General features: G+C 44.0%; 1 protein-coding gene and 1 long non-coding RNA gene across 4 annotated transcripts in view; one reads left to right on the top strand and one right to left on the bottom strand.

Moving 5' to 3' along the window:
• Positions 1-7081: 7081 nt before the first annotated feature.
• Positions 7082-26056, top strand: part of LOC111269512 (GTP-binding protein Di-Ras2) — a 31684-nt gene continuing 12709 nt past the window's right edge. Inside the window, exons 1-2 of the mRNA XM_022849167.2 lie at positions 7082-7150; positions 12987-13389. Of these exons, the coding sequence (XP_022704902.1) occupies positions 13009-13389 (381 nt within the window). The 5' untranslated portion in view covers positions 7082-7150; positions 12987-13008. The remainder of the gene's footprint in view (positions 7151-12986; positions 13390-26056) is intronic.
• Positions 8113-24160, bottom strand: LOC111269514 (uncharacterized). 3 transcript variants are annotated; one of them, XR_002685799.2, is made up of 4 exons: positions 23417-24160; positions 23090-23154; positions 8617-8861; positions 8113-8416 (listed from the first exon to the last, which is right to left on the bottom strand). It is a non-coding gene; the product is annotated as an uncharacterized LOC111269514 (long non-coding RNA). The 3 variants fall into 3 exon arrangements; XR_002685798.2 differs by lacking the exon at positions 23090-23154; XR_002685800.2 differs by lacking the exons at positions 23090-23154; positions 23417-24160 and adding an exon at positions 10365-10443.

Genomic DNA, 26056 nt, shown 5'->3' with positions numbered 1-26056 from the left:
TTTTAAGTTATTTCCCCTGCCTTGGCGACAACCAGAGACCGTTCTTTGAGATTAAACGAAAAACTGCTTTCCCATACTGCAACTGAATGGCACGCTATCAATTGTGGAACTCCGCGGGAAAAAAATATTTAGTAAAGTGATAGAATTATACTGCGACGTACTAGAAACCGTTTCATTGTAGTCCGCATACTTCGTTTGCCATTTTCATGGGGGGGGGGGGATGAGAATGGCACAAGCCTAGCCAAGGAGTAATACGTTGGAGTGAGATATAGAAGTTAAAGGTACACAAAAAGGTGAATGAATAACCGTTTAGGCCCGTAACTCGTACACCTGATTCCCTCCTTCTGTTCACTCGAATCCGTCTTTCTTCGTAGTCATACATACAAGCCGGATGCGTTCACCAAAGACTGCCAGCACATCATTGTAGAAATGCAAGACAGCCTTCAAAAGCTTCATCTACGAAGCTATTTGAGCCACTTAAAGCTCGCTTCGACGGCAATTTTCTACTGAATATGGATGGAGGGCCTCTCTGATAATGTTACCTGCGAAAACACAGGATCGTCCTGCCAACGGCTCCCCCGAGATTACCTATCTTCAAGGAAGCCTCTGTGCTGCATGGTTTCGTCATGTGGAACATGTGGCTCTTTTCTGATTTATGTATATGTATATGTGAGTATATATATACATACGTTTGTTCTTCAAGACGCGAGCTTCCGTTAGAAAATCCTAAACACTATTACAAAGTGTTACTCCGAAGACAACGTTCGTTCGAGAACTGCACTTTGTCACTGCGATACCAACAGTCCACGCCGATCTGGCGAAAAGATCTTGGCTTGCCATGCTCGGCTGTCAAACAGTTTCCTCGGTAATTATGGCCTATTTTAACTGAAGGCGAGGTGGAATGATCAAAGCGCACAGGTATATTTGTGTGAATAAAAATAAACCTTCTGAATTATAGAATTAGTGATAGAATTATAATCTACTTGATTAGTGTCGTGGTTCAGAAATAAAAAAAAAAAAATTGTTCTTAAATACACACAGGGAAATTGAAGCGGTAATTGGTGGTCGCATTCATGATCGCGTCGGCAGCTCCTGGAAGGTACCTCTCTCTGAGCTAATTTGCATACGAAAAGTATGTATTAACGAATGTACGCTGGTCGGAATGTGCACTCTAGGCAGATGTCTTTTTCTATATGGACGGTCGTTCTTTCATCCTTCTTCGTTGCTATCGATCAGGGGCTTCGTTGTAGCTTCCAGTAATTCAATGACATGCGGTATGGGGCAATTCTTATCCGGTGTGTTTTCAATCCGGCCAAAAACGAGCGCGCTCGAGCAATAACCAAATGATCTGCCCACCATATCCGCTGCAGCTGCAGAGTATCACTGTCAAACTACAACAGTGAGAGAAATATTTTATAATTACTGCACGATTTTCTATTCAGATTAAAATTTTAAATATTAAAATGTCAGGTAGAGCATATTGCCCTCACCTATGAATGCCTGCTTTTTTTTTTTCTTTCATAAGCCGTTCTCGATTCTTGAAATACCTTTTCTTCGCTCTAATCACAGTAAATGCCTGATGTTGCCCACTGAAGTAACAGTCATCAGCGGCCGCACAGTAGCGCCATAGGGTGCCATAATTGTAATGACTACGACAGCCAACGATCTAGCCCTTAAAACAACCTATTTCTCTACGGCAACGACAATTTCTTTTAGAGAAAGATTCCATCTCTCACACCTACCAAACAGTATCAGCCGTATGGATTACACAGGGCTGTCTCGGTAATCCCACGCGTTCACCCTTCACGCGTTTTTATCGGGACGAAACTAGGACCAACAGAAAATGATGGTTCGCTACGTTGTCCGCATCTTGCATGGCTGCGGCCTCAGCTCAAAGAGACCTCACTGAAGGGACTCTTTAAGGTGCAAGGAAGAATAGCCTTTCAAATAGCCGCATTTTTAACTTTACCGGTAACTTATCCTCGCTCTAGCGCTTTTTTCATTCATTCACTGCAGCGTTGAGACGATCGGTGCGGTGTGCCAAGTGCTAGAGACGGAGAACGGAAAGTAGACACAAATTATTGTGTTTGCTCATGATGTTTGTGTTTGCAGTACGCGACCTGGCCTAGTTGCTTGGCTCTGTTTATTCATGCCGAGCGATATTGGGGTTATGAGGAACGACGTGAAAGATGAAGTAGGAAACGCGTCGGCTGGCGATGAGGATCTAAATGACACCGAGAAAGGCAAGTAGGGTAACCTGATAGACTTTTCTGGCAGGGGTGACAGTGATACTTATTACGCTGTTGCTGGGCGGGAATGAGAATTAACTAAGTTACCAATAGATTAAAGCCGCGAGATCTACCTGAAGCTCGGAGGAACATGCAGGATCTGTAAATGCTTACGTGGTGTGACGATAAAGGCATCCATGGGTGTCGTCTGGAAAAACTGTGTCATATGCGGGCGTACGTGTGTCCCGCAGCTATATATGCATGAGCAAAATAAAGTTAGTGAAGACCACATACATTATCATTCTATAAATCAATGTGGAAAAAATGGTCGTTGTTCTACATCAGAGAACCTTCTGTTTACCGCTTAAAAGCGTAGGAACGTAGAAGAAGTTAGGGTGATTTACTGCCATTTAGCCAATTGGGTTGAGCTCGAGATAGTTTGGTGAATCTTTTCATGAGACAGCCAATATTCCGAAGGTTCTAAATAAGAAAAACTTCAAGGATTTCGCGTACCATAGACGAGTACTTACGCAATATTTGAAACATTTGCCACCACCGATTAAGATAGATCTAGTAGCGCCTATATATATAGATTTAAACTAACCGAAGTAGTTCCATAATGCACCTCTCGTATGGGCCGTTGCTTGAAAAAAAATTAATACTTGAAAAGAAAACAGACGAATACAAAGCGGTTCTGAAGCATGATACTTCCCTAAAGCTTTTATTGAAATCTCTAGTGTGCCGTCTCCCTTTGCATTTGAGTCTGGCGCACGCACTACTTTCAAATTCTAGTTCAGCAAAAATACGTTGAAGTCCCCTAACAACGATTAAGAGCTTGTGAAACATCCTATTACTTAATTTAATCCTCCCCTATACAATGGGTATAATAGTGAATTGTCGAAAAAAATGGACCCTTTTCTTACCTTGCGACAGAGTCGAAATTTCCATTTTCTCAAGGAAACAGTCTGGATACTACCAGTATTTCATATTGGCTCGACGTTTGATTTGCCAGCCTGCCTAATGGAATGGAATGTCCTTTTTTTTTTGGAAAAATTGAAATCTTACGGAACCGATATGCCCTTCCAATGGACATTACCGAATCAGAGCAATGTAATCATTATTAATAGCAGCAGTAGTAAAAATTTATTTTTGCTCTCCTCTATTGACTGTTGACGTTCAAGCGTTTTCCTACTCCCTGAAGCTGAGTCGTCATGGTGTGGTCCGTTAATTATTGTAATTATTGTTGTTTGCTCCGCAGTGCAGTTACTGTTTACTTTGTCGGTCTGCCATCGGTCTGTTAGTTCATGTGACTGCCGTCGATGCGGTCCTTGCTAACTTGGCTAACCTTGGTAAAGGGCCTAGATTGTGTGGCATGCAAACCAACAAAAAAAACTAGATGTAAGGGAGCACAGCGCGCTATAAATGGCCATTGTCAACCCGCCAATCTGCTAGCCGAACAATTTCTCATCTTCTATTCGCTGGATTGATGCTATTCCGTCAGCTGGATTAGGGGGCGCGTACGTTTCCGCCCTTTGTACGTATGCTATGTGACGTACTTCTTCGGTGTCCTTTTTCGACTCTCCCCTAGTCTTTCTGGCGCGCGAACCCTTTCCTAAAGGCGGCATTACCCGCCTCTCGCTCCGTTCTGTGTTGCAAGTGTCTCTCCCCTTCGGAATCCCTTCGCCATTTCCTTTCAAAGCGAACTCCCTTTGTGGGAAGAAGCGATCCGCCGCTCGTTTACCCCTCGCTGTAGCTTCAGTCTGCGCGAGCTCTACTGCCCGTTTTGTAGGGGACAGGGGATTAGGATAGGAATCGGTTGAATGGTAAGGCTAAAAAATGTGTCGCGTTAGTACCCTAGCACAAAAGCTTGCGGATCTCATGAGTTTGTTGGCGTTTGTCGTCACCGCCTGCCTTGCCGTATGTTGAGCATAATATGAAGAAAGGATATGCACCCAGTTGGTGAGGAGGGGTTAGGAAGTCAGGGGAGCTGGTAAGTTTGGTGTTGGTTCGTTCACGTTCGTACACGACGCGATTAGGATGGCGAGAAGGCGATGACGGGAATAGCTTGGGTTCTAGTTAGGAGCAAAGTGGGGCCGAGGGGTAAAGTGGAGGTAAGAGGATGGATTTTATTGCTGTCCATTGCCGGCTGCTGGTGCTGCTGCTACTGCCCTTTCCCTCTATGCGTCCCCTTCGAACAGCGGCCGCCCGTCACCATTGCATTTGACTGCTTGCTGTCTTGTGCCTACTGTGTCCTGCTCTAGCTTGCGTTACCCTAGTACCTAACGGGGACCAGGCCATAGCTAACAGTCTATTCGCGGCCGCCAACGCAACCGCTGCCTCTACTCCCCACCGCTACAAAGACGGTAACTACAGTTGTTGTCCAGTTCCGTTTCGTAGAGTTGTAGTGGGGAAGCATCAGTCGAACCCACGGTACCGCTTCCACGAGCAATGTGGGTACCAGTTCCGGGTTCAACTGAGCCTTCCGTTCTGTTCTCTTCTCGCAGAGCGGCTAGTGGCAGGGGAAAGCGCGCTGTCTCGAAGCGACCTTCTTACTTTCGCTGCTGCCATCGGCTGGTTCAGGCTGACTGAGGCCGCCACTGGTTCTACCCGCGGTGGCACTGGGGCAGTACAGCGCAACGCAGCGCAGCACCATCACTGTGTTTTATTGTACTGAAGGCAACGAAGACAGTACGGCAGCAGCAAGACAACCGAGGTCTTCTTCCATCCCCTCAGTCCCTCATTCCCCCGTACCTCGGCCTCGCTCCTCCAAACGCCCCAGCAGCATCAGCAGCCGCCACGCTAAGAGACGACAACGACGACGATGAGAGTCGGCCGCGGCAGCGGGGTGAGGCAGGCGATGAGCGCGCCACGCTAAGTGCCAGTGCTCCGAACTGAAAGCTGAGTGGGTTGCTTTACTGGGCGTCGGCAGAAACTCGAAGCAGGCTAACAGCAGTAAGCAAGAGATAACAGAAAATAGACAGGCAGAAGGCTAGGCAAACAACGAGCTAAGGCGATTATCGTCGGTTGATAGTGACGGTGGTATGGTGCTGTAGCCGTACGCCAGGCGGCGCAAAAAGAAAGTTTCGCGCGCGGGCACTCTATGTATTGCGGTAACAACAACGGTGATATTAGTCGCTTGTGCCGCTGCTGATCATCGCGGATAATCGAGTGAATGTAATACTAAAAGAGCGCAAAGGAAAAAGTGTTCGTTCGTTCCGTTCTATGCGAATCCGTTAACAGCAGCAGCATTGATTAGGTGCAGCGCTGTGTTGCTGGGTCTCGAGCTTATCGAGCCGATATGTGTGTGCCTGTGTAAGCGTATGCCTATCGTACCAGTGAGATAGATGTCAGTATCAGTGAGTATGTGGTATGATCATATGTTAAGGCGCAGCTGTTTGCTATTGGGCACGCTGATCGTCGGTCGAGGAGTCGACAACGTTGAAGCTTGATTGAAGCGTATGGTAGATACGAAAACGTTGACAACAACGGTGGGCTCTGTTGATACTCAAAGGGTCAGTGACAGTGAAAACTGCAATAGATGCCACGAATGGCGTGGGTAAAACCGGAATTGCTGACCCGTTCATGACGTACGTCGAATGTAGGCCGTTGACGTGTGCCCCTCACTGCTAAACTGCCGACTACCCATCGAACGTTAGCACGTTTATATACGAAGCAACGCACGGTTCGAGTACTACAAGTGCCATTTTTACAGCTCGTGACGCCACTGGAGTTTCACCTCACTGCGTCATTCACGTTCACAACGACGTGGATAACTTGGATCGCGTATTACAATCGCCAGCAAAAGTATCTATCGTGGTCTGAACAGAACTAGCTAGACAACTCTGGTGGCTGCAGCGAGCTTAACAAAAAGCCGAGTACACGCAGCTTCGGAAGTTAACTGACGCTCATGTTAGAAGTGTTATTATACATAGTAGTCAAAGTATAATGGAGCATGACGCAAAATGATGCCACCAATCATGTCAAGCATTGTCTCGAGTGGACGTCATGGTCCGAAGCAAATAACAGCAACCTGCCGAACTCAGGTTGTTCGTGCAGGTGACGCACAGGCGGCTTACCACTATCTTCACTGCGTGCTATGAATCCTAATCAAATAACTAACAATAACAAACCAACGTAAAAACGGACTCAACAAGGAGCGACGCTGTCCGTCCTTCGTGATTCAGGGGGTTTGTGTGCGGACAAGCAAAAAAAAAAAGTCCGAATAGAAGCGTTCGAGTCGTCCGAGAGTTTTCGCTGTAAGACCGTCGAGTCCGTCGCTGTCGACATTATCCAGGCAACAAACTCTGTCCAACTGGCTGATTGGTTAATCGTTGAACCAGCGGAAGTACCACGGATCCACCCCAGTATGCGGCACCGTTCGATACCGTAAAGGAGTAGTGGATGAAGCAAGTTTAGTACCACAAAAAAGGGAAAAAGCATAGCAATGCCAAAGGTCTATGTGAGTGGAATCGCGTAAAAGCGACGAACCGTTGTGCGATAGTAGTGTACCATCGACGGCAACTGGGGCGTTCGAGGCGACAGCCGTTGCCCCCAACGGCCAATAGCCACCGTCGCCAAAGACAGCAACGTTACCCGTGCATTGAAGAACATAAAGAGACAAAGTTGCGTAGGACGCTGGACTGTGATACTGCCGTAGCGTAGAGACCAGTTGGAATCTTCGACAGCTAAAGGAAACGGACTACGGCGGTGACAAGGGAAATAGAACGTGGAGAAGCAGCACCTCGTCTTCGTCTGTCCCCCCCCCCCCACCTCAGAGGTGAAGGCGACAAATAGCAGGACATTCCGTAGATTGAACGAGGAAGAAACGGGCTACGGAAGTGGTACCCCGAATTGACAGTAAACGAACTGGAACATTGAAGCAAAAACGTTAAATAGTTTAGGAAACCCGTACAGCCAAGCAGGTAAGAGCAGAGAGGTACTGATGGACTAATAAAGAAAAAATACGATAGAGAAAAGGAATCAACTTAATCTTAGCGGTTATACGATGTAATATAGAGTATATTTCATAGGTGAGGATGACAGCTCCACTTTGTTTACGCATTGATTCTCGCGATAACCGCTTCATCATTAAATCACAAGTAGATAAATAACAGTTAAAATAAAATAGTTATCTTAGATTCAAGTTTTCTTTCAGCTAATTGCGTTGGAATTGCCATATTGAGAAATGTCGATATAATCGTATACAGACAGTATTTGTTTGTGTGTGCAAAACTTTTGAAGGATCAAGCCGATGTGTATAGATCTGTAGTTTGTTGTACGCTGCTGTATCCCGCTGTTTGTCTATCCTTTTTTTTTTCTGCATCGTGTGTATTCTCTGTCGAGTATCAGAGACCTGAACACATTTGGCGGGTGCGAAGGCGCCGATCTCCTACTGCGGCTGTCGTTAAGCCAAGGCTGAGGTTACCTGCCATTGCCGTCGAGCGACGTTTAGATGGAAACAACTGCTTCTTTCCTTTTCCAGGGGACAAATCTAGGAACAGCAGCATGAAAAGTGTCGATCGGTTTCACTGACAACGATTAGTAATAACAACCGTCTGTAGAAAGCGGATCCAAAAGTTAGCCAGTCAGTGGCGTGCGCAGTGAAGTTTGCGCCGGGAACTTCGGAGTCCCTGGCTCCACGTCTGGTTAGGGCACGCAAAGGTGCACATTGTTCGTGGAAATCAGCTAATAAAGTGTATGTGTAAAGAAACAAACGCCAATCGTAGCCGCTGTCGCAGCTCAAGGTGCATGGCGTTAAGTGGGGAACTAGCAGTGGTTAACTAACGTATTGATTAATTAACTACACTGTGCAATTGGGCTATATTAACTCGATGACATATTGTAGTACACTGAGGGAAAATCTATTGTAAACAATAGACGCATCTGAATCGTTTGCACACCATTTTCAAAGGTATGAACATATATTTGTAAGAGAAACTGCTTTTCCCGTCACTACTGATGTGGTTGCTGATGAAACGTTAGCACAGGTAGGGATACTTCTGGTTCCATTGCACGGAAGTCTTTCTATTAACATTCTTCTAATCTCTGCTTTTCAACGCGGTTCTCACAAGCAACAATCGCGCTTGTTTCATAACCGAAACTCGAACGCGAAACGATGGCGCCAACACTGAATGGGTAATCGAAAGAAACGCGTCCAAGACGAAAACGTGTCATCGTTGACTGTTGAGCTTTGTAGGACAAAAAAAGAGAGGGATAGTGTTAGTAGAAAGGCTTCAAATTAAGTTAGCTATCGTAGCCTTATTATAGGAACAGCGATATCTTGCTTAGCCTAGTTCAGTAGTTTTCATATAACTGCTGCTACGCCTATACCGTAGTATAACATGAAATAATGCTGCATCGTCCCGTACTCAATACAGTTTGTACCTACTGCTGTCGTTGATGGCGATGCTGCTGCTGCTGCTGCTGATGTCGCGGTTGCCAGAATATGGCGGGACGAAAGAATCTACGGAGTAAGACAGTCTTTATGGCTCTCCACAAAGCGTTCGTGTCTCTCGGGGTCCATTCCTGTTAGCGGTCCTTCTCAGCATACTGGTACTTTCTTCCTGGATTAATGGCAAAGGCCAGTCGGCTTCTGCTGTGCCTGCCGTCGTTGGGGGATGAAGCAGAGGCGTGCTACATTCATAACCAGTAGATAATGCTGCGTCTGTCACTGGCTAATAAACGTCTAAAGTCCGTGCGAGCGGATCTAACAGATCTCTTCTATGGTTACAGTGGCTTATCAGCTCGTAGGTCAACAAGAACCTTTAAATGAGCCTCGCATATCTACTAATAGAGTTATCTAATTTAATCAAACTAGATCGAATAATGTCAATAAGTGGATTGGCAGGTGCGCTGCAAAAGCGATGTGCTGGTTTCAGTATATGTATATATAGGGGCTAGAGGAGAACGGTCATTTAAGCGCTCTGTGACACAGCAATAAAATAAATGGATTAATCATTATTAAGATCACCGTGCTATTGCACGAAGCATACACTCCGGCGGACAGAGTTTGAATAATGGGGTAGCCTATCTCAAAAAGTACTCAGAAGTTGAAAGCTTAACTTGTTTTTCGTCTCTCTAGACGACCTTAGGTCGAGTTTCCTACGGCTAGAATCTACCATCTCCGTTTCTTTCGTCGAAATATGCTTTACGTCAGAACTGAAAAAACTTTCAAGGCAGTGGCTGAGCTGTTCATCGTGAACAATTCCTCGTCGTGGGGGCCTAATTCACGTAAACTGAACCTAGCTCCGCTAATATATTTTTTTCAATATTTTCGAAGCGTGGGTTTCTCGGTGGGAATTGAGTGCGTGTAAGTCCATAGTGAAGCATTAGACAGAAACACTGCGTCGGGCTTAAATAGCGTTAACCTTAAAGAAACTCCGCAACTTAAGGGCCACGTGCATAATGTAGCTTTATACTTCTATAGGTCGACTATGTCATGTGTGCTAAACAAGAAGCAGAAAGGGATGCGGATTTTTCGCTTATGCATATATAGACATTTTGGATAGCTGGGAAGTCGTAGGACTATTCAGCTCCGAAAGGAGGACTTCGGCAGGAAACTCTTTTCGTAAACAAACATTTCCATTTGAAAAGATGTAATTCACGCGAGCGAAAGCTGAATGAAGTCAACTTCACAGGGTATGCTTCCGATAGTTAGCGTTGATCTTCAAATCAGAAAATTTAAGGAGAGTCATGAAAATTTTGAAACTAAGCTAGATCAGTGACGGCGGATAAAGACGAATATTAGCAGGGGAAATTCATCAAAAGTACGTACGAATTGGCTTTCGTGATCAGACAAATCGAATCCTGTTTAAGTATGAAAGTTCTAGTGTAGGCCACTAAATCGGACGACGGTACACAGTTTATTAAACAGGATGTCCAGGTTGTTTGTCTTGAATCAGGAACAGATTTGCATATCGAGTTGACGCTGAGATCTGGGCCTGTTCAAGAGACAACTCACTGGTTACTTGAGAAGGTTTACGTTTGGCAATATAGGCTATACGTATTGAGACGTCCTGTTTGGAAGACAACCGGCTCGCAGACGCACATTAATCGATCAAAGGCTGTCGATGCTTTGTCGAACAGGAGAAGCCTATCGTACATTACGTAGAATTTATTGTTATAATTAATGCTTACCATCATTGGTTTAGACCACTAAATCTTTGGTGAGACTAGAAAGAGCGCCAGCTCAAGCATCGCCATCGACATGCCCCACCGCACAACATAGAGGAATATTACAGAATAGTAATAATAAGAAAAGCAAGACACGCACGGGGTCTTTTTCCCACTTTTTTCCTCGGTTTTCCAGAACAAAGTTGTAAAATCCGCTCCGTCGAGTGCTACGTCTTGGCAGCTTAACCTTGTACTCTGGCTTTTCAAGCCACTTGAGATTTCTATGAGATGGTGAATTATTAGATCAGTTTGACCTACAATTGTTGGAACAGTCTCAAATGACTAACACGTCAGCCCAAGTACTGACAGCATCATATCAATGAGCGTACGGCATAGAAAAGTAATAATATGATAACTTGGTTTTACTAGCCTAAATTAAGCAAACAACACAAACAATACAGTCAATTGCCAAAGCAACAAGAAAATGAAATAACCTAAGCTGGAACCGTCGACGAAACGCAACGACAAAGCTGAAACAGGGCAAATAACTGCAACGGAATAATGAAAGCGATCATACAGGGTAACAGAATAATGCTAACAGATTCGGGTTCAATCGAACATGTCTCACTTTAGATTAAATTGGAGGACTTCGCACGTGGGCATTTCTTTCGGTTACGACTTATGTCGAATTACTGTCACCTCTAAAAAGTTTTCACTAAACAAATGTTATTACACTAACCAAAGCGGACAAAAACTAAATTATAAACGATTTAGTACCCTATAGTCTACATCAATTGATCTGCACCGAGACGCATCTATCTGTATTTCTTTGGTCGTCATGCCCTTCTTTCGAAGGATTTTTCCTGGAACACGCCTGCTGTCGTTACTATTTGCTGCTACATCAACAAGAAGCCTTCTAAAAGAATAACTTCGACGCTTAGCTCTAACGGCAAAGCGGCCTGTTGTCGCTGTTCGCAGTTTCTTTTCCACTAAACGACGGGGTCACAGGGTCGCTCACCAATATGCCTTATAGGCTTTTTCCATCTCCCTGTTTTGCCATCCGATGACCCCTTTGACGCGAAAAATTCTTCCAACCCCTACGTTCGATACTGCGCTATCAGCGAAGGATACTCCACCACTAAATACCTCTGGCTTGTCGCTACTTAGTTACGCCATGTTACGCAATTGCATCTTTTTTTGGCTTTGGTCCCTCAGAAGGCATAAGGTTCGAATGGCATTGTCATTATATTGCCGCGTCAAAGTGCACGCCGTCGTCCACCCGCTTTTCTCCCGTTTCCTCATTCCGGCTCGAAATACAGTTCCCTCCTTCCCTGTAGGCATGTACACGTATGTTAAGCTGACTCTGTGGGCTGTCGATCACATTAAGTTAATGAAACTAGAAGTTTATACTATTATCGAAGCGTATTGTACGTTTGTATTGAAGTCTCGATGGTAAAGGGTAGACAATATGGAATCGCATCTCACTGCCGACAGGGTTGAGAAGGCGAACAAAGCGACCGATAGGACTTTTAGCTATTAGATTCTCGTGACTCGGCGGAATTTATTAGCTAACTAGAGTCGGTAGTGGAAAAAACTTGGAAAGCATGTTCAACTTTAATTTCGTCTTTGTAAAAACTCTGTATTATGAAGGAAAAATTAGTCGTTAGGAAGCATTGATGCGTTGCGTTGTATTCACTTAGCCAAGCTACTATTAGCTATATAATGTCTACGTGCTCAATTATGTTAATCTTGCTAATCACCAGTAGAACAGGGGGTCTAGAAAAGAGAACGTGTTGTTATTATTAGTTGTGATTGTCATCATTACCGGCAGTAGATTTTTTTTATTACTGCTGCTTCGATTTACTAACTTTCTGCTGTAACTGAATAACTTTACTTATAAAATTCTACCATCATTTCCAAGCATGAAAGTTATCGATCCTGTGATAAGTTCAACCACGTATTATATAGTTCTTCACGTGGAGCTACTCGACCCATTTTGTACTTCTTAGTAAGTTATTCATTGTAGATACCTGCATAAATTTACGGGCACCTACTAAGGCACCATGTAGATTATAGCCAGAGGAAACTTGGCTTTTCTATGCTGATGTTCACTATCTCATTAGAAGTCTTTTCTCTTTTTTTTTTGTTTACTGGGTGTCTTTTTTTTGGATTTTCAGTTTTCAGTGAAGGTATGATTGAAGAGACAGATACCGCAGAAGTCGCAGGCTGGTTGCTCTCGTGGGTTTGGAAATTTTTAATGGTTAACTTTTCTTTCATAATTAGTCTTATCTTATGATGAGCTTTCAACAGCACTAAAAATAAGAATCGTTATTGGCCATGGAAGAAAACAGGCCCATTAAGATGTTCCAGTTTGGCTAGGATGATTTGAATTTGCTCAAGCTTTGTCGAAAGTCACACCGACTTGGTGACGCTGTATACGCTTTACGTCGCTCTGCGTCCTCCTCCGAGCCTTGTGGAAGGCTCGTTTTTTAATAGTTACATGTGTTCTAAATAAAGGCAAAGTGAATAGTAAGCGAAACCATTACAATAGCAAGCATCATAATTACCGTTACGGCAGTCGTTATTGTCGTTCCAATAACGATTGTCATTTTCGTTGTCGTTGCGTTATGTCGCATTTGTTTTCAGATGAGCTGAAGTAACAGGGGTCATGCCAAAGGAGGCTAGCGCCACCAGTGGCAAGGAGGCCGACAAGGGCGCGGCAGCCGCCGTGGCGGGTGGCGGGAAAGATGGGACAGCCGGTGCCAAGGGCAGTGCGCCCCCGGCCCCAGCTGGTGGGGGAGGTGCGGTTAAAGGGACACCGTCAAAAGACCTCGCAGGAACCGGAGGCAAAGACGCCTCCAAGAACAACAAAGACAATAAAGACGACGGAAAAACAACGTCGCTCCTTAAGATGCCCGAACAAAGCAATGACTACCGAGTTGTCGTGCTGGGAGCTGGTGGCGTGGGAAAAAGTTCGCTTGTCCTACGCTTTGTACAAGGAACCTTCCGAGAGAGCTATATTCCGACTGTAGAAGACACCTACAGACAGGTGAGAACTGACAACAAACCGAGGCCTCTCGATGTGTGTACATGTGTACGTAGGTGTGCAAGGATTGTTACAACGGCTGGATTACGGAGTAGAATGAAAGGGCGTTACGGTAGGCCGGCTGGCCAACTAGCCATTTAGCTGAAGTCTTTTTTTTGCTTCCTTTGGCTCACATTTATTAACCGGTACATGTGATAGGGCATATGAGGGTTATGAAGAAAAAAGGCACATCATAGTTACAGGAGAGCTTGCGCGCGTTATAAATGAAACGCATCCGTTGGAATCACGCTACGCATGGGAAAGGAGGCTAGCCACAACCCGCAGTTCTATCAATTTTTGGACTTGAAGAGTATATCTTGAAGGAAACTTAGTATATGGCACATTCTGTGAGTACTTCACGGAGTACGCAAAGTCCGAGATAGCGTCATTTCTATTTACACCAAACAGTCAACAAGTGTATAATAGTGTCAGCCAATATAAGTGGTACAGTTTTTTTTTCTTATTTAATAGGATACCAGTTAGTGACATGAGTATGGCCGGGTTTCTCCGATTTGCCAGCTGGCCGATTTTATCCTCTTACGTCCAGCAACATTTAAACAACAAACAATGACCCGTGGGAAAAACTACTCGTATATTTAAGAACAATCGGAATCAGTTGCGTTTGCGGAGTACGTATTGGATGAAACTCTCAGCTAAACCTAAGGTACTTTTCGTGTAAGTTATTTTTCGGGGGAAACGGGGATCTTTCGAAAGCAGTCTTTTTTGGTTGAAATCGGAAATTTAAGCGAACCATTTGATATTTCTCGATGAGGATCAAACAGTATTGTGACAAGTATGGGAAGATACTTTTACTAAACAATCTCTACACTCTAGATTTTCCCGAATGCTCCATAACCATATATTGATCTTGCTACCCTTGATGTCATTGCATTTGTAACGAAACATTCAAACAAGAGTAGCCTATTTTGGCAAACTAAGCTGTTTGTTGAAGCTCGTCCTTGTATCGATACCTCGATAAATGCCACAATTCTACTGTTCTTCTATCAGCGCAGCTATTCTATAACGACTGAACATTTGCCGCACTCTGAACACAGAGCGCTTCTGTACTGTTCTATGGCACACAAACAATGAATACAGTGACTGCAGGCTACCCGTTCATATTCTCTGCTCATATTCAGGGCCTGACCTCTGAGGTTTAACGATATTTCAGAAAGATACGTATCAGGCACTGTCTCTGTTGTCATCGATAGCACCGAAGCGGTGTTTCGCCATACGTAGAATGCAGAAGTTCAATATGATCAATTGTATGCGTTTGTGATGTTGACTTATCCTAGTTAAGCAGATGATTGCCATTCTAAGAATTGCGGCAGCGTCGAAGCAGTACGCTCAATATGTATTTGTTAGTTATGACTGGTAATTGTGGTCCGCGCTTTCGTGGATTATAAGCCCACTACTGGATTTTTTCGAACAGCTCATACCCTTCGCTCAGTGGGAATGATAATGGAAAATGTGGGCGTATTATGAATGATCTAGCGGTGCTGCGGAAAATAAGCGTTTGTCATGTTTGTCTACGATTGGATTAAGTTCGCTTAGTAACTTACGTTCAGTTGTGCAAGTAGCTGAAATAGGCCTTTGGGAAAATCTGTGCCGCGAAATTGTTTGCCAATTTTGTTCAACTTTTTCCCCACGATACAACGAACTTCTTCGACGAAGGGCCTTGAGAGGGCTGAGAAAGGTGTTTGACAAAACAGCATACTTATAAAGTACACGTTAAGTTGTCTTTAGAGTTTTTTTCGGAAAGATGTAATTTTCTATTATCCGAACGAAGCAGTATTTTACTGGTTTTTGAGTATCGGTTCTATACGCAGTCACGACGAATCAAAAGGGTACTGCTTCAGAGGTTCTGTACCAGTCTTTTTTCCCACCTTGCACTCAGAACACTGATCTCCGGTTAGAAAAAAGTGAAACGTAAAGTGCTACCAGCGTTGCAAAAGCTGGAAATCAACATTAAGCTACAAGAGTCAGAGTGGTGCTCTGTCATAATAAAGTGCATTGATTCAGGTAGACGGGGCATTGCTCCTCCATAACTCTAACGCTTTTTACGAGCAAGGACGCCACAACTGCTCAAAAGAAAACCAAAACTTGTTTTCAATAGGCGCTTTCATGCATCATCACAGCGATATACCTTTAAAGTGAGCATCGCTACGCTCTCAAGGCCGAACTACAGGCTAGGCCAATCTTCATCACGGCACAGTCAACTACGATTTTGAGGAAGCTCAACCCTTTCAAACAAAAAATCTTTGAAGGCCAAAAAGGTCTGGATACTGCCAAAACACGCCATTTCGTCCGATCAATCTTGAAAAAGCAAACAATATTTTTTGCTTTTCGGAGCGATAGTCAGCTTTTACGTTAGTACATGATCGGCATTGTTTAGTTCGACAAACGTCTTTCTTTATAGGAGAGATATGTTATCTACGACAGTTCGGCGGATCCTCCATTTCATTCTGAAGAACTCGTTCTGGGGAAGAAGGCCGTTTGAATGAAGAGCTTGCAAGAAATATTTGGATGTTAGAAAAAGAACTTCATCCGAGTGTACAGTGGAGTCTCTATATACGCTCTGAATAGGGAGGAATGGCACGGGGTAACGTTTTCTTAATATTATTTACATGTGTTCCGTTTTCATGTTTACTATTGTATTCAACTATTCTTTTATTCTACTTACGTACTCTTGCCGAGACTTGTAAAACTATGTTGGTTAAACAAATCGATCAGACACTCGTCTAACTTTATCTTTTGACATTGAGAGCTAGTGTTTAAGATTCCGCTTCAAACAATGCGTGTTTCACGCTATTCATACGTTCTGTACATAACAGATCAGTATGTCCATGGAGTAGCCAAATCTATAAATGGGTGTTACTAATAAGGTATTTAGAATAGGAACGACGTTACCAGGATCCCGATAAAAAGTAATAGACAATCGGTCGTACAGCCTACACTTCATCAAGCGTTTATAGAAAACGATACGCTTACGAAAAATGTCATAAACAGACCTTGATCTATGCGCCTCTTCATGGCGAACCCGTACTTTCGAGATCCTACGCTATTTCGACAACCGACAAGCTGATATTTCAGCTGTGTATTTTTGTTTGCTGATTATACACAAGTAGCTTAAGTTAGAAAATGTATGTCAAGCACCAAAGTTACTATATCTACAGATATCGTTTAAGAACTAATGTTGTTGTTTCTCAACCAATATGATTCTGGTGATTTTGTTGCTTCCGAGTACAACAGGCCCCCTTTTTCTTTTGAGCGATTTAATGAAAAAAGACCAGGTTTTGAAAAGCTCGTAAATTCCTGTTTTGTCTATCTATTCAATCAAATCGTAAAACCTTTCGACCTTAAGCCCAAAGCTGTGCCGTCAATAACAATCCGACGTTTGCTAGCATCGATAAAGAACATGCGTATAGTATTGACAACCTTGCACACACACATATATATATATATATATATGGTCGGAGTGCTAACGACAGACAATTACTAATTAGAGTACACAGGTCTTAGTTGTCAGCAGACATATTGTCAATCTCCGACCAACGGCTTAGTCCTTGACCAAATTGCTACTGGCAGACTATGATTTATACGATATCTCACAGTCTGATATATACACATCTGGGCCGCGTATATCTAAACATTATGATATTATTAATCCTTGCGGCGCACATTCGACCACACCATGGAAATATATTTTCCCAGATACGACCTTATATTCCTATCGTTCGCTGTCAACCGTCGGCCATGGAGTATGCTAACCTGATACGTGTGTGAGGCTACTCGGCACATGGCGATAAATGATCCTACATAAGATGGCCGCAACTTCTTGCGAACTTCTGACACTATTTGTCAGTATCTTCATGCCGTCCTTAAGCTTTCGTAGGTCAGACTTTTCCACCCGAGTAGCATTTTCATGTGTCGTTTTCGATTCCGGAGCTGTCAGTACGCGTTCTGCCGTGGTTTTGCGGGATCTCGCCTCCCGCCGTCCCCACAGTTACAAAGCTCTCGGAAGAGTACGGCCCTGCAGCCAAACAGCAGTTCAAATGGCATCTCCCCAAGCTTTCGTTTGTAGATGAATTGACTGAAAACGGTATCCGCAACGGCCACTTCTGAGGCGAGTTGTATACGTTATCGCCACGAAACCAAGTCCTAACTAACCGATTGCATTGTGGTTGTCGGATAGGCTTATCTATTTATAGGATAGGCTTATATTATTAGGTGATTTCATCTGAGGTAGTTTGTGACCCGCCGAGAAGTAAGTCGCGCTGTTTGTCACGACGGCGCCGAAGCCCCCGAAGAAGCATTGCGCGGCTATATAAGCTGGACGAAACGGGCGTAATAATCCATTAATGTCCACATTTAGAAAACTTTTCCGCCTGAAACTAAAAAAATACCCTTGAAATACAATCTCACCTTCTTGAAAGGATATTTTGGTGCTGGTAACAGATAGAGCGTGTTGTGCAGTGCTGGATTTTAGTTCGGTTTCGATTTTTTGGCCCTGACAAAAAAGAGCTTTTTAACATGTTACAACGTCTTCCGTATGCAAGCATGTCTTGTCAGCCTTTCCGAGTGACACAGAGTGATGACTTCTCTCACCTGGGGCGACAAAACGTGGAGCAGCGTTCTTTGCCCCTCGGTTCGGTTAGCCAGGCCCATACATACCATTGGCACATTGCGAAGGGCGCAGCTGCGCAAGTGACACATGAATGTTGTGTGAACGCGGCACGACTGGTGTCAGTGTTCGGTTTGAACTATGCTCCGTAAGGGCACCAGCGAGCCCTCACCCAGACAAGGGTCCTTTTAAGCAGTTGTGATGAAAAAAAAAACGGAAAAGTACGTTTCAACATTGACAGCAGGCCCCGCATTGATGACGCTATCGATACTCTCGCCGGCGCCTGCTGTTTTATATCCTAGACATGATCAACGGATATTAACAGATCTGCATGCGCCTAAAGGACAAGGAGAAGACGCTATTCTGCACACCGAGACAACTGAAACCCAGGAGAACACAGAAACGCATGTGATTCGGCCTAAGTAACGCAGATGGAACATTACAGCGGTTGACGGAGAAAATCGTTGGAGCTCTAATGTACCATTTCGTCTATGGCACCTCAACGGTTTCATGTTCCACTGATTTGGTTTCAACACCCATATGACTCACCTGTAAAAAATACTGAACGCCATCGCCTTTGTCATTCGGCATTTGAAAACAAAAAAGAATCCACATTTTATGCAACTCAGACGATAACAGTGTATCTAGACCACAACATTAAGGCCACCGGAAATTTTCGGAATGCCGAGAAGAGCTGGGTTGTAGGCACTGTGCTCACCCTGGCGTCGGCTTTCTAAATTTAGCTTCCTATTACCTGCGATTTACATGGGTTTTTGCACGATTCATGAATTTGCTTTACGCCACGGTTAGCGCGAAAGACTTCATTTTGAGCGTTAACAATGACGGCATTTATCGGCTTGTGCAGTCCAACATGATAAGGAAGCCGGTTCTGTGACATTTTCAGCAGGATCTGAAGGCAAGGTCCTAAACGAGCGTCAACGGCACCGAACTAAAAGCGGTGCTCGCTCCGGTGCTTTACCTGTAATGTGTCCTGTAAGGGCTCACCGGTTCACCGCTCAGAATCGCACTAAAGTACCTTAGGGTACTTCTGTCTATACGGACCGTGTCGGTAGCAGCGAGGCGCCTTCTTGGCGGAGCCTCATGATCTCTGCCTCCTCCATGTTAACCGCCAATTTGGCCTCATCCCCCTGCAACAAGAGCCCTACGAGGGTTTGCTGGACATGAAACCAGATTTTTCCAAAAATGATAAAATGGTTGGCATAAAGCGACGTTTTTATCTAAGCGTTTAAAGGTAAACACAGTGGGTTAAATCATTTAGCAACAGAAAAAAATCACTGGACATGGGCTGCCGCCTTGTACTACGCCAGTTGATTGGACAAATAGTTCGAGTTAGGTCACTCCATCACCTATGTCTACAGAGCTTTCTAATGGAACCGCTTTTGTCAGATGTAGCTTATTTTGAAGAATTCCCCATAGGGAACGCTCTGCTGAAATCTTGTCTCAGGGCGTTATATCAAGTGCCCACTTAAAATTCACGAACACGGCGTAAAGCGTCTAGTTTGGTGGACGACAGGGAGGGTGCACCTCGTGAAGTAGTACGTCACTTGGTGTAGATGTAGAGCGTCCTGCGGGGAATCTGTGCTGTTTAGTCGGCATACGTGTGCAAGCTTCCGTAAATCTCGTTAAACGATGTCTGATGAGATGGCCAATAAGCTAGTAACGTAGCAACAGCATTTTCTCGCGACCGCCCCTCCATGAAGATGGGCCGTGCAGATTACCTCTGTCTCTGGGGGTGACTCCCAGAAAGGCATCAGCTCAATTCTTTAGCAAAGATGAATACTTCAAGCAAACACTGGATTGAAATATCCAGCAGGCGACCATGTTAGCTGCATTTGTTAAGTGTTCACTCACAAGAAGCATTTCTCTTCAAGTTAGTGCTAATTTGTTGGAATACTAGCTGGACGTGTCTCAAGCATTGCTATACCACAGAAAATAAGTGTTAGACCAAACATTAAATTTAATCCCAGTTTTTTTTAGACCTGGGGCCTTACGCCAATACGTATTGATACAGTGTCACTTACGCATTGCTACATTAATTGCTATTTCGTCCTCCATGGGTTCATAATCAGTTTTCAGTATGGCATACCCAGAATAGGTCAATTGTACTCTGATGGTAGTACTACTCAACACCAAGCATTAGTGACTTACACGGGCAAAACAGAATCGATACCAGAATCAGAACTTCTGTAGGGTCATTCTAGAGATTTAGGACTTATTACTACGTGTATAAATTTATTTTGAGGAATCGTTCCCTACGCTTATACAAGCTGTTTGTATATACAATACAACGAGAAGTAACATTCGTTCTTTAACGATAACAAGAAATTTCGGCGTATATATAGTGGGATCAGCGATAGGCCCATAGGTCCCTTTAGTTGAAACTACAAACCCACCCTCGTGTGACACATTTTAGGTGTCAGCGTGGTACGAAAACGTGTGCACATGCTTATATAGCTCACTACGGCCCGACAGTCCGCAAATGTAAGCGTATCTAGCCACTTAGAGGTTAGTGCCCGCATACTGCGCAGGCCCACTAGCAGGCCCTTGCTATAGAACACCGCAAAAAAGATGGTCAGAGTCAATATACGGCCAGTGCATGATAAGCAGATTGAATCATCGCAAAAAAGCAATCCTGTGCTTGTTTATCTTGATGTTCCGACCCACAAAGATAGAAATTTCGGTCACCCGGAACCGACCCAGACAAATCCAGGATGCAAAACAGGTGAATTTCTGCCACTACAAACTCATGTAATGATTCGTGAATTACTGGTACGACCCAATCTCTAGATACATTTATTGACTTCGTTGAAAACCGCGTTTGGGTAAATCTTTGTGTAACTATTAATTGCATCAATATACAGTAGTGAGTGTAAGAGAGACTCTTCTAAACGCGAACATCGATTGAGTGAAGCGTCGTTATGGTACTAGCGGTAAATTTTAAAATGTTATTGATGTACCGAAAGAGAGTAACTATCAAATCTATTCCTCTTTTTGGAATCCTATTTGGATCCCTAATTGGAAAAAACCCACTGTTCTATTCGTAAACAATTGACAACTGGTTATCCTTATCGGTCCTGGCTAAATATCGTCAAAGATGGAAAAGGACGCATTATTTTTTCTAATTCAATTGCAAAATTTCGAACGTAAAAATGAGTAACGCTATTTTTAGTGGTGACTCACGCTAGGAGATCTCGGCCTCGTAGCATAATACTCATCATGCAGTGAACAGTATGTACGTTTGAAAAAGGGCAGTGTTTGTCTCAAACATACGTCTGTAAAGCGTAAAGGAGTGTGTATACCCTAAATCAGATCCACAACAGAGTCATATGGCGACTGACCGACACAGCATATTATGTCTTGACACTGTAACATATTGACTTTATGGATTTTCCTTCCTTTGACAACTGGAAATTTTCAAGACGTTGCCAATGTTCATTGGAATTTATAGGTTAGGGCGTAAGTAGCGCTTTCGCATTCAGTCGAAGAATATTTCGTGCATGCTTCGTGCGCTGAATCTTGGATATGTCTTGGATATCTGGACAAAAATCGTGCAATATCTAAAAAGCTGTGCCTCTTAAGCCTACAATAGCCTTTGATTTATCATTAGTATTATAGGAATTACCGTCCTGTTATCGGTGCCAATAGATTAACACATATTTGAGCCCATCTCTGATTATGCTCATTCTTTTTTAATTTTTCCATTTTTCATTGTTCGATCGATAGCGAGACATAATGACGTGGGCTTTTTAAGGTACGGCTCTAGAATACTCGCTAGTCGGCGTCGTGCAATTTTCAAAAAAAAACTCCTTCTACAATGTTGTTCGCCCTAATGCATGTAGAAAATTTCGAATATTTCTAACTAGAATTTCCCAGCTATCTCGTGTCTTTAGTAGCAGACGAATCGGGCTTATGAGTATACCGGTTAGATAGAATGGCAAAAAGGGAAGAGTGGCTATTTCTCATGTTGTCATTATTATGCCATCGTCAAAATACAATCAATTCGAAATCTTTCTCTCGAATGGTTCGTCGTCGTGCATCCACCCAAGCGTGCCTGCTCAACTGGGTCACTTCGTGCAACATCTTCTCAAACGCGTCCGTTCCGTGCTTGGTTGTTACGGCCCGGCAGGTTCATATCTTTTACAGTAAACGTTCATGCAACACTGTCAGCTCTATAGTTATTACGAAAAATTGATGGTATATGGAGTGTCACCGTTGCTTCAGATGACCGACAACGCGGCTTCCGCGTCGCAAGACCACATTAACAGGCGCACTGATTCCTGTTTGTAGGGTCGTTATTCTATCTACATAGATATATGTCGGCTTCGACCTCCTAGTTTCATTTTTCTGAAACTTTCTAGAAGTCTCTAGTGTAGCGACAGACGTTCGGAAATATAGGTTATCGAAACTTCGTACCGAACTTAGTGATCAATGGGAGCCATTCATCATCATTATGGCCATGTGGCAAGTTATCCTTTTACTTGGTTATTTGACGTTCGATTACCTTAAACGTTCACATGAAAACGAATCACTGACACAGAGATCCTTTTTAAGATTTCACAAAGGATGGTGGGTTTAGCCTTCCTTCAACAGTACTGATGAGACCCTAAAGCCTGGATGAGCTCGTATCATCGATATACACATATCTTTTGAAGTATGAGTATTTGAGTAAAGGAATCTTTATTGGCCTATTCTTATATGCAAAGTGTCAACCATCTGTGAAAGTAAATGTTGTCTCACATTAAATCTAGTCAGAGTTCCGGCCGGTATAAAAGTAAAGAAGAGCAGGTAGACGTCTGCTCGCGAGCGGACGGTCAAAAAATTATTATATACTCGCATGCATAAACATCACGGAAATTCTTGCGAAATATCTATGGGACTATACACTTATAACGTAACAGCGTTGTGGACCAAGTTGGACCGAAAAGCAAAATCCAAGTGGAATTTACACAATCCAAACAAAGCCTGAGTGATATAATTCTGCTGTAGCATACCTTGCATTGTGGGAAGGCGTTACTTTACCTTTACTCGACGTGAAGTGGGTCAATCAGAATAAGGGCAGATTATCACGGCAATAAGGTTTTGGCCTGTTCAGTATTGTAATTAGTAGAGTAACTGAGAGATTTGCAGAATGATGTGTCGCTTAGCGTTATCCTTTCGATAATTTAAGGTATCTGTTGCGAAGCTAAAACAAGTTTGAACTTACTATCTCTACATGTAAGTTTGAAAAGCAGATCGACTAAGAAAAACCTACTCGATGGACTCCGCCTTTCTCCACAGCCGTTCATGTTGTTGTATCTATTCATACGGACAGAGTTTTTGTCTCTTCAGTTTGTTATTACATCTCACCTTTTTTTTTAATGGCTTCCATACACAACATCTGTTTGCACATGCAGAAGTGACAAGTTGTAGCGGGAACTTGAGCTTCAGATGTGACGAGCTCGGCTGTGATGATGGCGGCAGCGATACATAGGCCATCATTGCGCAAGGGTGCGCTAAATAAGCGGCAGATCCGTTCTAAAACAGGCGTACTTACGTGGAAAGCGCCGCCTAGCTAGGAGACGTTTGATAGTTCATTCTTTCGTATACCTGTATGATGACCTTTCCTGTTCGCTGATGAACACTGCAATCCATCGTAGTAAAAGGTCGGCAAGCGTATCTTTGCCGCGGTGAGCTGTCCCTTGTCACATCCTCCAATCACTGAACTAACAAGCAGTCTAACGGCCATTTAGCGACTAACTCGAAATAGCAGTGAAATGCGAACGCATTGACCAGACGGAGGTGTCACGCAAGTAGAAACTTTGCCTGAGCTGAAATGAGGCCGAGTGCGAGACCTTACCGACCTAATCGATAACTAGTCGAAGTTGATGCGCGAGTGGTTCCCGCGCGATCCTTTGCGTTTCATAATGCCTGTCTCTTGCACTTATTGGCCCTCTCTCTTTTCTAATTTACCGTTTTTCAATTTCTGCCTACCTGTTCTTAGCTAGGTTAAGAAAAGTATCGTCCTGTAACATGCAAACAACAGTATGCGAGCTGACTGACGCTCTAAATTAAGTCAGGAGCTGATAATACGTAGAAGATAGGTGTTCACAATATGGCAGTAAAAGAGGCTCTAGTAATATCAGCTAAAAAATGCGAGTGCTCCACTGGGACGCCTTGAAATGATTGATACCGCTATGCAGACCACATCTTGGCTAATGCTGAATTCTTCGTTCAGTCCTGTCGTAGCTCGGTATGGCTATTCAAAGTATACAAGTTTTTATCAGCTGATGGCGCAGTTATATGACTAGCGCGGGCCGCAACATGTTACACTCCGTGCCTATAATCATATTCAAGTTGAGTTTCTCCGTAGCACACTATAGGTGGCGCTGTTCATTGAGGGGGTTCCCTGCTCTAGGGAAAGCTCGCTTATTGGAACAGAATATATCTACTTTCAGTGCATACAAGTCATGCAGCAACATTGTTAGGGCAAACTGTAAGCAATTTAAGAAATAGGAGACAGTGTTACACCACCGGCAGATATATATATATCCTCTTCTCGATCATCCGCCCATATTATTGCGGGTAGCCGTTATTAAAGTCATATAGGCGACTAGTAAGCAGCACAGCAGTCCCATACCCGGAGTGACATACCTCACACAGCTCGCACATTGTCGCCCAGCCACCAGCAGGCCACTAGTAAGGGCGTTAGGCCGACTGGGCCAATCGTGGCTGCATTAGAGGAAGCGATAAATAACCGGGCTGTCTGCTGTTACTAGAGCCGCTTGCTGCTAGAAGTCACCAGTCGCAAAAATGGGTTACTACGATTCAGAGCAGCTTAGCTAGACCAGCTGCGTAGGATTCGTGTAGCGCCTCCGTGGTGGCTGTCAAACGCTGCTAAATATATCCCTGTTGCAGAGCTCGATTGCAGATGCACGACGATGCAATCACTTCAGAAGCACAATATACGATGACCCGTTTAATCAAGCTACCTGCTGCTATATTCTCGTTTTGGGTCGTGCTAGGGCCCGGTCGATCGGGCGGTCATGGGTCGGGTTAGTGATTTTTTAGAAACGTTTTTTTCTTTCTTTAGAACAACTGCAATGGCTTTGTTTTGAAGGTGGCGGGATCTCTTCGAATAAGCTGTCCAGGGGAAGCCGACATTGTTGATAGTTGCTGTCTATATTGTTGTAACGTTCGTCTCGGACTCCGCCGCCATGGCCGTAGTTTTTTAGAAGCGACAAACCCACGAATGTTAATAACAGCAAGGGCAAACACTGCGGCAACGATAGAAGCGGCGGCGGCGGCGACGACCTGATGTAGGAGCAACATTGTCGCTAAAAGGAAGTAGTCGATTGAGAAAGCGGCCATGCCGTAGGAGATAGACGAGTTGGACAAGGCGAAGAAGGTTGGCGTAACCGCAGTTCACTCTAGCATGTATCTCTTTATGGCCGATTAAAGAGAAGCAGGGGCGTGAGCGGAAGTCTTATAATGTGCTCGTGTACACAACAAGATGTCTGGGAGGCTAAAAGCTACCAAATGTATAGCACAAATCACTGCATGAATCACTGATAGACCCCATGGCACAAGTGCATAAATGTGTGTACGTCTAGCTGGGCGCGTTTACGTAATATCATAGTGACGTGCGAAGTGCTTCGAAACTTCGGAAATAGTAGGAACAAAAACGAAAAGTGTTTTCGGCGGCGGAGAGATACACTTACGGGGTGGGCGCATTGTTGTGTGAATAACAATTCTACCTTGCCCCCTCTTTTCTGAAAAATTTTTTGAACGCTGATAGATTATACTGGCCTACGTTTAAAATCTAGGCACGTCAAACGTATTTTTTTAACCACTGCTAGATTAAAAAAAAGCACCAAGTTACCTACTAGAAATGTTATGTGGACGGTTAGATTTGTCGAAATATTGTGGAAAAGGTTTGCCAGGCCTATTATTGGCAGGCATTAGGACGCGTAACTGTTCTGAAAAAGGAATTTTTAAGTGATAATTTTA

The sequence above is a fragment of the Varroa jacobsoni genome, unplaced genomic scaffold (assembly GCF_002532875.2).
Source record: "Varroa jacobsoni isolate VJ856 unplaced genomic scaffold, vjacob_1.0 scaffold_1391, whole genome shotgun sequence".
Taxonomy (NCBI): Eukaryota; Metazoa; Arthropoda; class Arachnida; order Mesostigmata; family Varroidae; genus Varroa; species Varroa jacobsoni.
This window is presented reverse-complemented; position numbering and strand designations above follow the sequence as displayed.